This window comes from Vanessa cardui, chromosome 18 (assembly GCF_905220365.1).
Source record: "Vanessa cardui chromosome 18, ilVanCard2.1, whole genome shotgun sequence".
NCBI classification, from domain to species: Eukaryota; Metazoa; Arthropoda; class Insecta; order Lepidoptera; family Nymphalidae; genus Vanessa; species Vanessa cardui.
The window spans coordinates 10256300-10275665 of NC_061140.1; the positions used below are offsets into that span (position 1 = coordinate 10256300).

At 32.5% G+C, this 19366-nt stretch overlaps 1 protein-coding gene across 1 annotated transcript; it reads left to right on the forward strand.

The window, feature by feature from the left end:
• Nucleotides 1-5072: 5072 nt before the first annotated feature.
• On the forward strand, nucleotides 5073-18904 carry LOC124537354 (mitochondrial potassium channel ATP-binding subunit-like). Its single transcript, XM_047114182.1, has 14 exons — nucleotides 5073-5234; nucleotides 5332-5671; nucleotides 6074-6229; nucleotides 6604-6749; nucleotides 7547-7622; nucleotides 8441-8581; nucleotides 9199-9383; nucleotides 10614-10791; nucleotides 11965-12084; nucleotides 13318-13421; nucleotides 14162-14336; nucleotides 16310-16488; nucleotides 16921-17068; nucleotides 17708-18904. The coding sequence occupies exons 1-14, from the start codon at nucleotides 5188-5190 to the stop codon at nucleotides 17804-17806; spliced, it is 2094 nt and encodes a 697-aa protein (XP_046970138.1). The 5' UTR covers nucleotides 5073-5187; the 3' UTR covers nucleotides 17807-18904.
• Nucleotides 18905-19366: the final 462 nt, after the last annotated feature.

The following is a 19366-nucleotide window of genomic DNA, read 5'->3' on the forward strand; positions in this document are numbered from 1 at the left end:
AATTATAAGGTATAAAATAATAATTATTATTAATCTATTTTTATTCATGACATATCGCCATCATTCATTTAGTCTATAACATAGTTATTAAAACAAAATAAATATTCAAAAGTCAAATTAAATTCACGTAATAATAAAAACATTAATCTCGCGTAACTTTATAGCATCACGCCCTAACCATTCGGTGAGACAGGGGAAAGTTAATGGTTGCATATTTCGATGTCACCACAAACAATAAATTATGGTATTAAACGATATTAGAATTTGTCATTTGATATTGCTCGAATATCATTGACATCTGTGCAAATGATTACTTTAAATATATCTATGAATAATATTTTGTATTAGGTATTACGTGTGGTCTTAACGTGTTATTCAATTAAATGAATTTTAGAGGTTCAACTGTTCATTTTTATTTTTGTTTGATTGTTATAATAATCATAAGCAGATTATTCCGTTTCAAAATTAAACAAATCTTTATTGTAAAAGGAGTTTAGGACTTTCTTATTATTATTGTTATTTTTATTTAATGCACGAAGTCGCGGTCACATCTAAATAAAATAGGTTTGATTTGAACATTAAATTTATTGTTGTCTATGTTACTCCTTATCACACTAATGTGATAAGAAGGCTAACCTTTCAGTCAGTGTAAGTCTCGTAAGAATTGGTCTAGCCGTTCCAGAGATTAGCCGGAATAAATAGACAGTCAGACAGATAAAAAATGACAAAAAGTATTGTTATATTTACCGTGTATATATAAAATTTGTAAAACGCTATTATTTTAGTGTTACAAACATATACCTACTCGAATTTTATTATATGTATAGATAGACTAACCCAAGAACGTGTCGAATAAAATTGTAGCTTATAATTTTTCTGTAAGTACACGCGCATTAGTAATTTAGAATGATGTTTGACGTTTAATTGTCATGTTATTTTGTAGAGCAACTCTATATACTTACATAAATATATAAATAATACTATACCTGTATACCTCGTTACTACACTTACGAATCATTTATGAAATATTATACTATAAATTATTTAACTTAATATTCATAATTTACAACCAAAATGTGTGTGTTTTTTTAGGAATTGCCTTTTAATACAATATTAATTAATGGTTTGGTATTATGTACGTAGTAAGTTGTAGTTCCTAAAAGTATAAAAAATATATTTTGGCATCAAAACTTACTACTATCACGTATACTCCTCTATAACGCTATATTATTTTGTAAAAAGTTTACTTTAAAAGTATATCAGTAGTAATCATTACTTATTTCTTCATAATCACTGATCATTATTAATAATAATCATCATCGTCATGATATAGGTATTAATAATGACATTGCAAAGAAAATTAATCAAAATGAATTTCGGGGATTACAGACAGTGACTTTATAATTTATCGTGGTCAGTGTGGGAAAAGATTACCCAGATTAAATGTGTTAAATATTATAGATATATCGATTTTTGAACTCGCTATTTGTATTACTGAAATTTGTATAGATTAAAAATGTCTTAAAATTATCTAAAGTAAAGTCTGTATGATATCTTTGTATTTTATAGATAAGTCACAGAAACAGATAATTAAGGAAATTTTAGTTCAATTAGTTTTTCATAACAATGTGCGGATTAATTATAGATTTTTATTTTAATAAAAATAAGGTCTTGCAATTTGGTGCAATAGTCTCAGCGACATAACAAAATATTTGTCAAGGTAAGATGTCTTCCTGACAGCGACAAGCTGTCTAATCTTAAGCTAAAGTAGCTACTAGCTAACTGAACGGGTCATATAATAGTGCATAATTCTATGCCAAAACACAAGACTTGCTCTCTGTATGATTACTCCAACAATCCAATGAGGTGATAAAGCGAATGTATGGCTTCACCTGCTGAAATAAATGTGCTTTTCGAAGCACAGAATTGTAGGTAAAAAATACAAACCCCGGATAAGCTACTGAATAGTTCTCGACCGAAAAATTCAGTCATTTTCTATTGACCCGACGCATGTTTAACCCAAAACTTTGGAATCTCCAACTTACATAGATTATAATAAAGTACGTAAAGTGACACACATCTTTCGGTGTTAAAGGTATCGTATATTATGTATTTATAACTTATTAGCTGCCCGCGACTTCTTCCGCGTATTTATATTATATATTCAGATTTGTGATAGGATTGAGCATCTTAAAAGAAAATAGCCCATAAAGATACAAAATAAAAATAAAATGAATAAAATAAAGAAGATGATTCTGGATGATTTTTTACACATTGTGTCCGAAAATCCCAAATATCTAAAGGAACCCTATTTTTTCAAAAATAAAATTTTGTCCTATGTTATTCTTGAATAATGTAGCTCTCACATAGTGAATGATTTTTTAAATCGGTCCAGCAGCTTTTGTTATATTAAAATAGCCCTTTTTTACTCAATGCATATTATGTACATGTACCTACCACACATATAGGTACCTACAAGGTACATACACCAAAATAACATTTTTTACAATTTTTGTCGGTCTGTCTGTCTGTCCGTCTGTCTGTATGTTCCAGTTAATCTCTGGAACAACTAGACCTTTTTTGAGGAAACTTTCACTAAAAGATAACTGATATAATAGGGAGTAACTTAGGCTATAAAATATATTTTTTGTTAAATTCAAACGCATACAAGGTCGCGGGCACTGCTCGTTAAGTATATATTATGATATTAGTGCACACTTTTATGTAGCTATATGTTTCCAATTATTTTAACTTTTTTCGCAAACAACATTTCATTAATCCATCATTAACTGTTAAATTATATTTATTAATAATACTTATTAATAATTTCAACAAAGATTTGTTTGTATTTATTTTTAATAAATAAAATCTTTGCTGAAAGACTATTTTTATTTATCTTTCTTCCACTCAAAAATTACGTCTTATTGGCAAAAATTAGTCACTATCCTAAAAACAATAAAATATACCCTAATAATAAAACGAGGCTTGCAAAATAATAGTACTTACAAAAATAATACACAAAGAATGCCTTTCGAAACTTTAAATGGCATAAAATCAAATAAAAAACAGCGATATACAAATAATTGCGTTAAACTCGCGGCACTTGTGTTAAACAATAGGTTTATTGGCGCCAAAATCAGGGTGCACACGCGCCACTTGACCATCTGTGTGATTGCGGAGAGCGAAGGAATACGATTCGATTTTTAAAATAGTTTTTTTTTGTCTGTATTAAATTTTATTCAAGGAGGTTATATTTCGTATTCCATGTTACATGCGGGAGTACTGTGCTTTTGTGTCGTTATAATTAATATGAATAGTGTTTATAAATGTATTAATTCAGAACTGGCTAGAATCTTCTTAGGAAATACAAATTGTATAATTTAATTATGATTATATTAAATGATAAATTAATTTCATTATAAATAATATGTTTATTTGAAGAGATTGAAGTCGAAAAAAGTGTATAGAAAAGTTATACCAGTGTAGTATAACAATTATTAATGTACTTTTTTATTTTAATTTTCTGCATTTTTATCTTTATTTTCAAATGAGTTTTTTATGTCTTAATAAACTATATACATATATATTCTTTTATTTAGAAAATATTATATACCCAGTAGTCGTTGCGGTCAAATGTTAATTCATTTTATAGCCCGGCCGTTATTGCCGATTTGTAGTGCCCATTCGTAACGGAGGGTTATTGAGGGTTGGAAAGGATTATAGCATTACAATAAAGGGTGGTTAGGTTTAATCACCGTTTGCTAGAGCTTTGTTCTGAATTGTTAAGAGTATGACATGCGAATAGATTATTACAGCAAATTTTGATGTCATGTCTTAACTGTTTCACATTAATTTCACTGATAAGCAATATCCGTTACTTACCAAATATCCAAGTAGACTTTGACGTTTATAATCTTAAAACGAAAAGGCTTCTTCCTTAATCAATAATATATACTCTATATATCTGAATTTAAACATTTGTGTCTTATGTCATTTTTAAGATCGTCTACAATGACTCATTAGTTTGTTGCGTTGTTGTCCAAAATTCTTTTAAAAAAAGTTTTGTCTTTAATTATTGCTGTTTATAAAGAATTAGATTAGTAAATTACATATTAAAATAACATACGGCAAAATAGATCGCTTTTTGGTGAAATTGTTTTGAAAATGTCGTGCTTTTGATGCGGACAAACAACAAATGAACTTGTCTATTATTTTATTGCTTTTTAAATCATTAAATAGGACTGGTGCAAGCCCTCCTGGGTAGGTTTCATTTATAACATATTCAAGCACTAGTGACAGTAACCATCAGGTGGACCATTTGATTGTACCAAAATCACATGTAAATTCAATTTTGCTTGTTCGTGGTTTGATCAGCATAATCTTCGTCTAAGATACGCGCGACCATTAAGCCAGCTCAGTTCTTATTCCTAAATTATTACGTTAGTCTAAAAAAATATCTTAAGTAAGCTATATGCGTAATAAATTTGAAGTTTAAAAAAAAATTAAGTTATCTGGAAAACTATTGATTTTACTGAAATAGTTTACAAAAATATTAGACTTAAGTCTTAAGAAAGAAGAGGCATTGGAGAAGATGAGTTCTAGTTAAGACCGGAAATTAAATCAGAATGCCTTCTGCTAGGTGGATCAATGAAGGTGAGAGGGTATCTTGAGAGACGGCTATGTACAGTACCAGTAATAATATATTGGTTAGCTAATGAAATCGCCTTTAGCCATTCTATGAGATCTGACTTGGGATTAACTGCAAATTATCAAATCAATTACTGTCATAATACCATAATGTAGTTGTTCTCTGAGCTCTTGATATTATTTATTTTGTAAATATTATGATAAGAGAAAATATTTACTAAGGCTTAAAAATATTTAAATTATTTTAATATCTACAATATGCGTGTATCGTTTCAAAATTATTTCAGGTAATTTGTAGTAAAGCTAAGAAAAAAGGTTTTTGATTATTGTTTAGAATAACGAAAACATAAAATTTTGATATATATAAAGTATCCGAGTCAGTTTTGACATTGTTTGACTTTGACAATTGAAACACTGTACATGAAATGTCAAAATGATACTAACGTAATCGAATTAATTTGTATCATAAAACTTTTCTTATCAAATAATCATGACTAAATGATTATATTCTAAACATTTAAAACGAAAAGCATCATCAACATGTGGCAGTTACTGCACATGAATTCCTGCCAACTTATGCGACAAAGGTTTTTAAACATAATTTTGTTCTAACCAATCACCGAAATATTTACCCGATTTATCCTGTTACAAGAGGAAATAATGTCGATGTTATGTCTTTTATAGGTTACTTCCAGTTAAAAATAATAGTTACTTTGTAAATTTTGCAAAGAACAAACCATCGGACGCTGTGAAACGTTATATCTCGAACGTAAAATCTTCAGCAGAGAAAGATGTCAAAGGAGGCGTTTTGTTACTTTGCAGCCCATGGAAGCTGGGCACTGGTGTCAGTTTAGGGTTAGCTGCGCGATTATTCTATAGTAGTGGTACTGTACATTGTAAAGCAACACTTTCTCGAGTCATTCAACGAAGGCCGAATATTAATGATGATAGTGCCAAGTTTGACTGGGGAAGGTTTTGGGCGTATCTCCTGCCACATAAATGGTTGTTGGCAGCAGCAGTCGCTGTAAGTAAAACTTATAATTGAGGCATTAATAAAACTTTTAAGTATTTAGAAAAGGTATCATTTATAGATCATTCTAGCTACAGAATCAAGATAAATAAATAAATTTTGCATTGAATTCATAAGGCTATATCTTGAATAATTAATAGATTTGTAAATAAAATTTTTTTTTGATCTTGGTAAAGTCAATCAAAACTGAATGCCATGCTAAACAACAGTGGATACTAGTGTTATTATAAATTAAGATAACATATTAATAAATAAAATAATTTTTAATTTAATTTTAAATTTGTAAAACTAAGATTTGTTGATCTGCTCTTGCAATTAGAATAGACTATATGAGTTTAAATTATCTGTGAATCTGAAAGCGATTGGTATAAAAAAATAAAAAAACTTCTGTTTCAGTCGGCCCTCGCTGTTGCTTTCCTAAATGTATACATTCCGGCAATGTTGGGTGTGATTGTAAATATACTAGCGGGTATGAGAACGAATCCCACTGCAGATTTCATTGAGGAAATAAAGATGCCTGCCTTAAAAATGGTTTCATTGTACATTGGACAGGTAAACTATTTACTATATCTCTATATAGTTTATCACCCATTTGAACCTGTAAAAAAATGATAAAAGTTATCCTAAAAATTCTTTAAACCCGAAAAAGTTTCTTAAAGAACAGAATATAAACAAATTAATACTGATCTGTCCATCAGTCAATAATGTCTTAATACAAATTTGTCATATATAATAAATGTATTTAAAATTATTTTCACATTTGAAATCAATAAATACTATGAATGCCTTATATACAAGATGTATTTGTAAATTGTTGACAAATTTCTAAGCAAAATTTTATGAGGGAATGTTAAAGTTTGCACCATGAATCAATTTGATTATTGTTTATAGTGTAAAATATTTTAATCAGTAATTGTATGTTTCAGGCAATATTTACATTTTTCTACATTCATCTCTTAGCTCAAGTTGGTGAAAGGGTTGCAGCTCAAATGAAACAAGATCTGTTTATATCAATTCTGCAGCAAGACATGGCATTCTTTGACCAAGAGAGAACTGGTGAACTAGTCAACAGGTACATTAAATACTTCTAGTAACAAAGAAAATATTTACTCATAATTTTAATTAAGCCATTAATAAGATATATAAAATTGTAACATTCCTTATAGTGCTTATGAAATAATGACTAAGAAATTATGTATTAACAAATTAAAACCCTCCTCAAAAACAAAAATTACTTATTGAGTTTCATCTTAATTTTGATTGGTCAATGATAGCCACTACCACAATAGCTGACTAATGACTGATGACCATTTACTGATAACAGATAAATTAGCCAGTGACCAGGCACATGGGCCATAAAATCTTAGTTCCTAAGGTTGATTATTCATTGAAGATATAAAAAATGGTTAAAAAAGAATGACCAAGTTACATTTTATAATTCTATGTGGATATCTGTAGTAGCTATGACAATATCACCTAATTTTTTTCATAACATATGTCTGTTTTGTACGACTTGAGCAGGTGTACAATAAATATAAATGGCAATAAATACACTTTCTTCCGTTACTAACAGCTAAGTGTCACTACATAGACATTTTTAAAGTTAAAATACAAAAGTAATCTGCATACATTATAAATTTAAAATAAGTTTTACGCGTATTATAAAAAAAAATCTCCCTCTGATTGGGTTGTCTGGAAGAGATGGCTAATAAGCCATAAGTCCGCCCGTTGTACAACACTTTTAATCTACTTTTTCTTATATTCTACTTTTGTATTTTATTAATTTTGTATTAAGTACTTTCTTTTTTTTTTGTTTGTGGTGTGCAATAAATTATAATTCATTCATTCATTCAATTATTTTATTTTCAGAATAACTGTAGATGTCCAGGACTTTAAGAGTTCATTTAAACAAACAATCTCAGGTGGTTTGAGGGCTATTACCCAAGTAAGTTGGTCTTTAATAATAATATAAATGGTCTGCAAATCATGTTTTTTGCTTTTTTGATAAATCTTACATATGTCAAAGGCAATTAAATGTACTATATTTATACTGTAGTAACAAAATAATGAAATTATCAAATATATCTTGACATACAGATTTTTATCATGTTGCTCATGAAAACCAAAGTATTTGTTTGAACTAGGAATCTTTGAATATCATGTTTTTTTATTATTCTTGCATTTTGTTTTGTTTTAATTAATATACATATATTTCTGTAAGGAGACAAATACTCATAAATGAATTTCTGATAAGTGGTCACTATTGTTTGTTTGCTGGTGCTGTAAGATAGGATCTGAAATTCTATGCATGTTCTTGCAATTACACTGGCTCACTGACCATTCGAATATTTTTAATTTAGATATTAATAGCTTTTGAAAATAGCCTAACTGTGACATCTATCCCAACGCGCACAGAGAAATTCGTCAACTCTTTTCTTTGTCGACCAAAAATGGAACTCTTTACCAGCACACGTGTTCCCCTCTTATAACCTGGGTGCCTTCAAACGAGGCGTGAAGAGGCATCTTGCGGGCCGGCATGGCGAGGGTGACTAGTGCAGCTCTCTCTTGCTGTGCGTACTAGTCTTCTTCGCGTTTGGATTCCATTTCCACTTACCATCAGGTGGAGTGGAGTCATATGCCTAACCGGATGCTACAAAAAATAAAATAAAATATAGTCTTACATGGTCGTGCCACTTGGAAAATTGTTATTGTTTACATTACATGTTATGTATATTAATATATTGTATACAATTTTGTTTTCAGGTGGTGGGTTCTGCAGTGAGCTTGTTAGTGATCTCACCACATTTGACAGGACTGACATTGTTGTGCGTACCATCGGTAGTGGTAGGAGGAACATTTATTGGTTCCTTACTGAGGAAACTTTCCAGAGAAGCACAAGCTCAGGTGATTGTATTATGTTTATATAGTTTGAAAGTTACTTTATTATAAAATTTTGATTTTCAATTGTTTTGAAGTACCATACTATATTATCAGTAACTTTAATAGTTATATTGGCATACATTTTCACGCACTCTTTTTATTAACATAAAAATTAAATGCTTAAATATATATATACAAATATGAACTAAAACGAGTTACTGTATAAATCTTGACCGCGTGGAATGGTGGCAAGAATGCTAGCAGCATTTCCCCGTTGAATCGCAATTCGCAATTCCGATCCTCTGGGCAACAAACGAACCAGCCCTCCTGTCACCAGTGGAGGCAATGAGGCGAGGTGTTATACTTTTGATGAAGCTTTTTGCACCACTACTCCAAGGGCCCAGCGTTTCGACAACTTTAATGAACACAAATAATTCAAACTAGTAATACAAATACTTTTACTCTGACAGACAATTAAAAATTAACAAAAGGGAACTTTAAACATGTTTCTAGTTCTGTTTCTTTTTTTATTTAAATATAATTATCTCAGATTTGTGGATTAAATATTTTAAAAACAAGGAAAGCTTTTTGGCATAATTTGACTGTCTTATTGTCGTATATAATATTGATTTAATATTCAGATCGAAAAAGCAACCCTCGTAGCAGAGGAAGCAATAGCCAACATGAGAACTGTCCGTGCGTTTGCTGGAGAGGAGAACGAAGCCAAATACTTTGCTCAGGAATGCAATACAGCGGCTGATCTCAGTATGGAGCTTGGACTTGGCGTGGGTTTGTTCCAAGCTGGGACCAACTTATTTTTAAATGGGTATGTTGATTATTTTTAATAAAGTCAATTTTAATTTATTTGTCAATAATGAGAGTCGAGATGGCCCAGTGGTTAGAACGCTTGCATCTTAACCGATGGTTGCGGGTTCAAACCCAGGCAAGCACCGCTGATTCATGTGCTTAATTTGTCATTATAATTCATCTCGTGCTCAGCGGTGAAGAAAAACATCGTGAGGAAACCTGCATGTGACAAATTTCATAGAAATTCTGCCACATGTGTATTCCACCAACCCGCATTGGAAAAGCGTGGTGGATGGAATATGTTCCAAACCTTCTCCTCAAAGGGAGAGGAGGCCTTTAGCCCAGCAGTGGGAATTTACAGGCTGTTGTTGTATCAATATTATTAATAAAAAGTAAAATAAACAAATGTAATAAATAAAGCTTCTTTTGACCAATATGACGGTGAGCAAATGCGCTAACTAGTGGATTTATGCCGAATTAAATTGTTAGGTTTTGATAATTGGACGAGGGTGAGTTAGGCTTGCTCTGGTGAAACGTTTGACGTCAGCGCCGCTAGGTGGCTGATATTGCCAGGAATATCTATGACGATTCGTAAAGGCGTTATTTGTACATCCGGTTATTACATACAACTTATTTGAAAACATGTTGACATCCAATTTATAATAATAATAATTATGTTGTTCAAATATTCTATTTATAGGAGAATAAAGATCTAAGTTTGATTTCGACATATAACTATATGTATGTATGTTATTGTCACCACGTTTTCCTTGTCGGAATATTTATTTTTAACTAGTATTTGTCCGCGGCGTCGCTCGCGAAAAAAGTAGCCCATGTCCTATCTTGGAGTTTAAGTTTGCTTATTTTTGGAATTGGTTGGCGGACGGGCATATGGGCCACCTGATAATAAGCGGTCACCATCACCCATAGACAATGACGCTGTAAGAAATATTAACTATTCATTACATCGTCAATGCGCCACCAACCTTGGGAACTAAGATGGTATGTCCACTGGCTCACTCACCCTTCAAACCGGACACAACAATGCGTACTATTGTTTAGCGGTAGAATATCTGATGATTGGGTGGTACCTACCCAAAGGGCTTGCACAAAGCCCTACCACCAAGTAACAAATTTCACCAAGTTTGGTTCAACGGTTTTATCGCTATCGACAGATAGACAGACAGAAAGACTGAAGACTAAGAGTTAAGTGACGTATTCGTTTTTGAAAATTACGATTACTTTCCAGCATGGTGTTAGCGACCATGTTCCTGGGCGGTCACCTAATGTCAACCGGTCAGATGTCAGCCGGTGACGTCATGGCGTTCTTGGTCAACGCGCAAACAGTCCAGCGGTCGGTTGCCCAACTGTCGCTGTTGTTCGGATCGGTTGTCAAAGGTCTCAGCGCTGGAGGAAGGGTTTTCGAGGTTTGAGACTTTTTATATCATTAATGAGTCGAGATGGCCCAGTGGTTAGAACGCGTGCATCTTAACCGATGATTGCGGGTTCAAACCCAGGAAAGCACCGCTGATTCATGTGCTTAATTTGTCTTTATAATTCATATCGTGCTCAGCGGTGAAGGAAAACATCGTGAGGAAACCTGCATGTGACAAATTTCATCGAAATTCTGCCACATGTGCATTCCACCAACCCGCATTGAAACAGCGTGGTGGAATATGTTCCAAACCTTCTCCTCAAAGGGATAGCAGGCCTTTGGCCCAGCAGTGGGAATTTACAGGCTGTTGTTGTTGTTTGTTTATATCATTAATAATACTTGAAACTTATCAGTTTATAGATATACAGTATAGAAGTCATTGTTTATTATTGGCGGGAATGATAGGACGGTATAGAATGATTAATGGTCACCCATAGACATCATAGAACAAAGACCGAAAATGTCAATCAGCTAATTGATGCTATAAGATATCCACTTGTCTCTGTAATTGTACTAGCTCGACTTTAAAACCTGAGAGCTGAGATGGTCCAGTGGTGCATCGCGTGGTGAACGCGTGCATCTTAACCGATGATTGCGGGTTCAATCCCAGGCAAGCACCACTATATATATGTGCTAAATTTCTGTTTATAATTCATCTCGTGCTCGGCGGTGAAGGAAAACATCGTGAGGAAACCTGCATGTGTCTTATTTCATCGAAATTCTGCCACATGTGCATTCCACCAACCCGCATTGGAACAGCGTGGTGGAATATGTTCCAAACCCTCTCCTTAATGTATGAGGAGGCCATAGTACAGCAGTGGGAAATTTACAGTTACTGCTAACCTTAAAACCAGAACGCCTCAATACAAATCATATTTTTTTCTCCATAAAATAATATTAGAGTACCTGATTATATATCTGGCGCAATTCTGTACTGTACTCATAAATCGATTTTTCAAAATGTCTACCGTATTTTCTAGCTGTTGAAATAGAGTTACTACTGAGTTTCTTGCCGGTTCTTCCGGTGTTAGCATCACTTAATAAAATTGTTAAATAACGATTCAAAAGTGCTTGTCAAAGCCTACCTGAATAAAGTATATTTTCATTGCTTCCTAATTGCTCATGAACAATTTACATATAAATATACTTAACATTTTTTTTCCAGTACATTAACAAGGAGCCCGTTATGGATACGTCCGGCACGAAGACTATCAAATACCACGAATTCCACGGCGATATTGAATTCAAAGATGTGACGTTTGCGTACCCGACGCGACCTGAAGCGGTAAGTCATCTTTAACTATGTATAAGTTATTGTTATAAGTCAGATTCTAAATTGGTTGATTAGAGGATCTCAACCGATGATTGCGGGTTCAAATCCAGGAAACACTATTGTGTTTATAATATATATACTTTATTGCTCAGCGATGAAATGAGACAATGTAAGGAATCAAACCTCCATGGTCGAGTGGTGTGTACGCCGGTTTTCATGGGTATGCCACTCTGAGGTCCCGGGTTCCATTCCCGAGTCAATGTAGATTATCATTAGTTTTCTATGTTGTCTTGGGTCTGGGTGTTTGTGGTACCGTCGTTACTTCTGATTTCCATAACACAAGTGCTTCAGCTACTTACATTGGGATCAAAGTAATGTATGTGATATTGTCTCATATTTATTTATTTATTTGTATGTGTTTATAATTCATCTTGTGCATGGCGGTGAAGTAAAATATTGTAATATAATAATAACCCTATATGTCTTAATTTAATGCAATTCTGCTCCGTGTATGTTGGATTAAGCTCCAAAACTTATTAAAGGCTTAAGAATGATTAATGATATTCAAAATCCAATACAATAAAAAACCAAAAACTTGCAACCATACACAAATACATGTATAATATGAGACAGAGATAAAAAAGAGAAGGAAAGCAACATGGAAAGCTTACACTTTTTCCTTACTTGGACTTTTTGACATTTTATTCTACAGTTCATAACTGGCGCGTAAAGTAACTTCGTTTCAAGAATACTATATATAAAGAAGTAGCTCTATCTTAAACGTATTTATATGTTATATATAACATGTATTAATCGTATGTATGTATGTTATGTAGATATGTTATGTTTGTGTATATATGATTTACCTAAAAGGTGTACACCTCCGAACCCCTTTCTTTGAGTATTGAATGTCCTCTATCCAAATGTTGTCTGGAAGAGATCCCTCTTTTAGCGATAAGACCGCCTTTTGTACCGTGTTTTCTATTTTGTTGTGTTGCTTCTTGTATTTTTTTTGTTTCGGTGTACAATAAAGTATATTTATCTTATCTTATATTATCTGTTACTCTTTCACTTTCAATTTTATATGTAATAAGATTAAACTCCAAGTAAGCACATAAGCTTTTTTAAAACTAATATTGATTACAGATCCTTAAAATACAAGCAATGCTGTAGGTAATACCTAGTGTTATATAAGCTGGTGTTGTTTTTGGAAAAGTAGAATAATAATATGTATATATTTTTAAGGTTGTCCTGAATAATTTCAACTTGAAGATACCGGCGGGTAAAACTGTAGCCATTGTTGGTACATCTGGTAACGGTAAATCCACCATCGCCACTTTACTTGAAAGGTAACTTATCGTACATCTATATTAATTATAAATGTGAAAGTAACTCTGTATGTCTTTCTGTCGCTCTTTCTCTAGCGAACCACTGAAGCGAATAATTATAAAATAATGTTATCAAATACGAGTCGAGATGGCCCAGTGGTTAGAACCCGTGCATCTTAACCGATGATTGCGGGTTCAAACCCAGGCAGGCACCGCTGATTCATGTGCTTAATTAGTCTTTATAATTCATCTCGTGCTCCGCGGCGAAGGTAAACATTGTGAGGAAACCTGCATGTGACAAATTTCATAGAAATTCTGCCACGTGTGTATTCCACCAACTAGCATTGGAACAGCGTGGTGGAATATGTTCCAAACCTTCTCCTCAAAGGGAGAGGAGGCCTTTAGCCCAGCAGTGGGAATTTACAGGCTGTTGTTGTTGTTATCAAATTTAGCTCTATATTCTATATTCTACCGCCATGCAGCAACACAGACAATAGTACAATAAGGAACATAACATCGGTCGAACCCAAGGTCGATGTGGCATTGACGATGTGGGAACGATTATTAATTTTTAAAAAGCAAAAAGTTGTCTATGGTCATTGACCACTTACCATTAGGTGGCCTATTTTCTTTTCTATTATCTCAAAAAAAAAAAAATATTGTCAGAAAATATCTTCAGAAATGTTCTATAACTCTGATGTTTGTTAAGTTCGCTGATCTTTTAAGATGTATATATTTTTTTATTTTATTTAATTTTCTAGATTCTATGACGTAAACTCCGGCTCAGTAACGATAGACAATGTCGATATTCGTGAATTCGACTGTCGTTGGCTTCGGGGCAGAGCCCTAGGTCTGATAAGCCAAGAGCCCGTTTTATTCGCGACCACTGTCAAGGAGAATATCAGATACGGACGCCCAGATGCTACTGATGCTGAGGTGAGTTGAACTGTTATATATATATTAGGAGTCGATGTAGATTACCATTAGTTTTCTATGTTGTCTTGGGTCTGGGTGTTTGTGGTACCGTCGTTACTTCTGATTTTCCATAACACAAGTGCTTTAGCTACTTACATTGGGATCAGAGTAATGTATGTCATGTTGTCTCATATTAATATTAATATATTAATTAATTGCTGTTTGTGTAGGTATCACCGACATATTAGTTATTCTACCTCATATAACCCTTGGATAAAAGCGAATTGGTCGATCGTTAAAATTCGACTTGAGTGTTCATTTACCTTATTAATAATAATATATCTCATTTTCATTGGTGAAGGCACTATAAATCATGAGCACATTTTGATGAAACAAACTTGAAACCAAACAAACACTTCTACTTAAGAGAGGTGATATTTGCTTAAAAGGTATACCTTTGAATTTGAGTCGAGATGGCCCAGTGGTTAGAACGCGTGCATCTTAACCGATGATTGCGAGTTCAAACCCAGGCGAGCACCGCTGATTCATGTGCTTAATTTGTCTTTATAATTCATCTCGTGCTCAGCGGTGAAGGAAAACATCGTGAGGAAACCTGCATGTGACAAATTTCATAGAAATTCTGCCACATGTGTATTCCATCAACCCGCATTGGAACAGCGTGGTGGAATATGTTCCAAACCTCCTCAAAGAGAGAGGAGGCCTTTAGCCCAGCAGTGGGAATTTACAGGCTGTTGTTGTTGTTGTTTGTTGTGTTGTATACCTTTGGTGAGCAAATATCACATATTTCTAGGCGTTCACTTTCTATTTTGGGGGAACGAAGGTTGATGACGCCTATGTAATTCTAGATATAAATTCATATAACAAAACTGTTCTTGACTCATTAATTACTCTAGTAACAAAAACAGTTAAGGACAATACAATATATCATTCTACTAATGAAAAAAAAATGTTATGTCTTGTCTAACTGATCTCTTATATTTCAAAAGACAACAATATTAAGAGATATTAAGCAGGAAAATTAAAGAGTGGTTACCTATTATAAATAGCTACTATATTACCTATAGTATATCCTTTACAATACTCATATTGGCCAATTACAGGGCAATTCTATTAATTCAAATGTTATTGCCAGTGTAATTACAGCCATGTAATTAGGTCCCCCGCTTGGCAGCGCGTTCCTAATGTAATGTAGCTAACGTGCCAAATGCTACTAATGTAAGCAGAGTTGAATACTTGCCAGGTGGTCCAGATAGACCGCTCATTATAAAATGTTTCTTTTTTTTAAGTTTTTGAATAGTTTATGTAGTTACTATACATATATTTTTTAATTTACTTAATTTTTGAACGAGTTATGAGGTTTTAATATAGTTAATGGTAGTTATTACCGTTCTTATGGCAGCAGTCATAACATATCTTCTATAATATGTATTAAAAACAATGATTGATTAATATATCTATATATCTAACACAATATTCCACTCAACGTTATATCGACTGTAAGATTAAATAAATAAATAAATAAATAAATAAATATGAGACAACATCACATACATTACTCTGATCCCAATGTAAGTAGCTGAAGCACTTGTGTTACGGAAATCAGAAGTAACGACGGTACTACAAACACCCAGACCCAAGACAACATAGAAAACTAATGGTAATCTACATCGACTCGGCCGGGAATCGAAACCGGGACCTCAGAGTGGCGTACCCATGAAAACCGGTGTACGCACCACTCTACCATGGTGGTCGTCATGACTACTTCTACAGTTACGATGTCAATTTTACGAACATTCAAATACTCTAATTTCGACCACTTATGTGATCTCAATTCAAGGTCAAAGTTTTTTAATTGCTTTTACTTCTGCCATTGAAATCGACTAAAAGATACGTTCTTCTAACACCCACTATCAAATTAAATAAATTTCTGATTACTCCCATAACATACATGTATAGTAATGCAATACTTTCAGGTGAACCAAGCAGCAAAAACCGCGAATGCTGACGATTTCATCCGTGGTTTCCCTGACGGGTACAACACTATGGTAGGAGAACGAGGCATGTCTTTAAGTGGGGGGCAGAAACAGAGAATCGCCATAGCAAGGGCAGTCCTAAAGAATCCGCCCGTTATGATTCTTGATGAAGCAACTAGGTAAGGATGTTATATATTTCATTGTAACAAATGGAAGCATTATAACATAAACCTTAATATATCAAGGAATATTCGAAATTCGAATTGAGAAATCTTAGAATTTACTTGATATATCATAATACCAATGTTGTAATATCTTGTATAATCCTTAAAAAAGAGTGACACGACTGTTTTTTTTTACTACAAGACACTATTAAGATTATCTTTCTCTTTCTGTCCGTGAGTTTCATCTTATTGGACTGTGATAAAGAATAAACAGAGTATACTTTAACGTAAGAAAGCGTAAACTCTAATATCTGTAATAATCCTTGTATTTTTAACAATAAAAATGGCCGCTGTGCTCGAAATCGTTTCAGAACAATATCTTCAAATGTTTTTGTACCTATTAACATGAAAAAGTCGTTATATTTTAAACATATATTATATTCGCAGTGCCTTAGATTCTGCAAGTGAGAAAGTTGTCCAAACTGCATTAGAAACAGCATCGAAAGGTCGAACAGTGTTGGTGATAGCACACAGATTATCTACAATCATGAACGCTGATCTTATCGTCGTATTGAATAAGGGGAAAATAATAGAGGTAAGTTACAATACAAAGATATAAGACCTTATATTGGTTTAAACCGGTTTTATCTGGATTATTCGAGATTACCGACCAGTTACTTTTAGCTCCTAGATTACATATTTTTAAGTAGTTTGAAACATAAATTTCAGTGCATATTATGATTGTGTGATCAACTTTAATACACTTTTTGATAGAATTTTAAGCAAGAGTGTTTTGGTATTACGTATTATGATGAATAATATAATTTCGAAGTTAGATTAGATACCACTTACTATTTAGATATGCTTATAGACATATTCTAACAGAAATAGTTGAAATTATTGCGTTCCGGTTTGAAGAATGAGTGTGCACTCATTCTGTAAGTGTGAAGTGTAGAGAGCCAAGTAGTAAGGACGTAACATTTTAGTTCCAAAGTTTTGAGGGTATTGGTGATGTCTTTAAGCGATGGTCCATTGGACCATTTACCATGAGGTTGCCTATTTAGCAGCTCAACAAATTACCTAATTATAAAAAAAAAGTCATTTGAAAAGTATAATATATATACAGTTTTTAAGTGTAAAGTGTAGGTTACGTAATATGTTAACGTATTCAGATCAAACAATGTTGATCTGAAACCGTAAACATACTTAAATGATGAAATTTAATTTTCCTTAGATGGGTACGCATGACCAGTTGAAGAAATTAAAGGGTCACTACTGGAACCTCATCAAGCAACAGGATCAGAATACAGATAACCCGTCCAAAATATTATGAACATAAAGCACAGGATAACCAGTGTTTCTATATGAAACTTAGTCAATTTACGAAGCTGCACGCTGTTATACAGATTATATCTGTCTTTAATTAAATACCATAGACAATATTAACATTTTAAATGATATTTATTTTACTACACGTAATAATTAGAACTTTTAATATTTATTAAGTATTTGATTGCTATCTGCGAAGCCTCAAGAAATATTAATGGGAAGAAATTTTCATAATATAATGGCATAGAAAAACCATAGACAATAGATATTTTTAATGAAACCGTTGTAGATGGCTATGGATTTAGTTGCTTTGGGAACAATCGATTATGATTTAAATCAGCATTTTTTTAATTTATTTATTTGGTGGAAAGAGTTGTTTGAAAAATCATGTAAGAAGATGGTGTTAGTGGAGGGGAGGGAATACCTTTATATTTATTATCTTTTAAACTCTCTGTCAGTTTAATATATCTATATCTTGCTGTGATACAAAATGACAAAGTTAAACTCGTGAAATGGTAATAGTATAAAATATTTTCTCATTTGAAATATTCACCCAAACCGATACAGTTTCCTTTGCAATCGAAATATTGACATATACTATATTTCAATAACAGATTAATAAAAAACCATAGAGTTGTATTTTCCATGCGATTTACAGCTTATTTATATTATGTACTATAAACAATTCTTGATTTATCTTTTACTGATATTTGTTCCTGATATATAGAATAAAAATGCTCAAATCGTTTTATTGTAAAATTAGAGTGCTTTAAAAAGTAGAATCTATTAAAAATGGCATTTTGGATGTTATCGAAAATGTAGTTTTGGAAGCATATAATAGAATTGGAGTGTCTGTATTGTAATATTAAACGTTTTTTCTAAATGCATATAGATGTATACACGGTACATATACCACAATGTCACGCAATTTCTTTTTTGTATTTTGTCTGTCTGTCTGTGAGTTTGGTCCGGTTAATGTCTAGAATGGCTGAACCGATTTTGATGGGACTCTCACTTATTCAAGGAATGTTTGTAGTGCACAATATATTTAAAAGCCAATCGCATAGCATACGTAAGTGTAAGGTTAGACCTTCATTTGTAATAGATAATACATGTTATGTATCACAAGATATGCAAAATAATGTGCAAGGGAACGGTTTTTTTTTAAGTTCTATATATGTACATTTTATGTCTAATAAATATGTATTATTTTTACATTGATCATAATTTGATATGTTGTTGACAAGTTTATTGTTATAGTTTATGTGTGAAGTTGTGGTAAGAGTAATAAAATTGTTTTTTAATATATTTTTTTATTTTATCCCTTTGTCAGAAAGTTGTCTCATTTATTTTAATTGTAGATGTATAAATATGTACATATTTAAAACGAAATATGATAAATTTTAAGGAATGCGTGAATGAATGAGAACATTTTTTTTTTCCGAAGAAGTATTTATTGCATACATGATCACCAAAATTGTTTGTACAGTAGTAATTTTAAATAACACTGACAAGTTATTTACAATATCTATTAACTAACCTACTTTTAACTTATTTTATATAT

Bases quoted from the DNA above. Each gene is read 5' to 3' on its own strand.
- LOC124537354 (XM_047114182.1), top strand. From the start codon at position 5,188: ATGTGGCAGTTACTGCACATGAATTCCTGCCAACTTATGCGACAAAG. The intron at 12,085-13,317 runs GTAAGTCATCTT...TATATTTTTAAG, and splicing joins ACCCGACGCGACCTGAAGCG to GTTGTCCTGAATAATTTCAA. The intron at 16,489-16,920 runs GTAAGGATGTTA...TTATATTCGCAG, and splicing joins ATTCTTGATGAAGCAACTAG to TGCCTTAGATTCTGCAAGTG.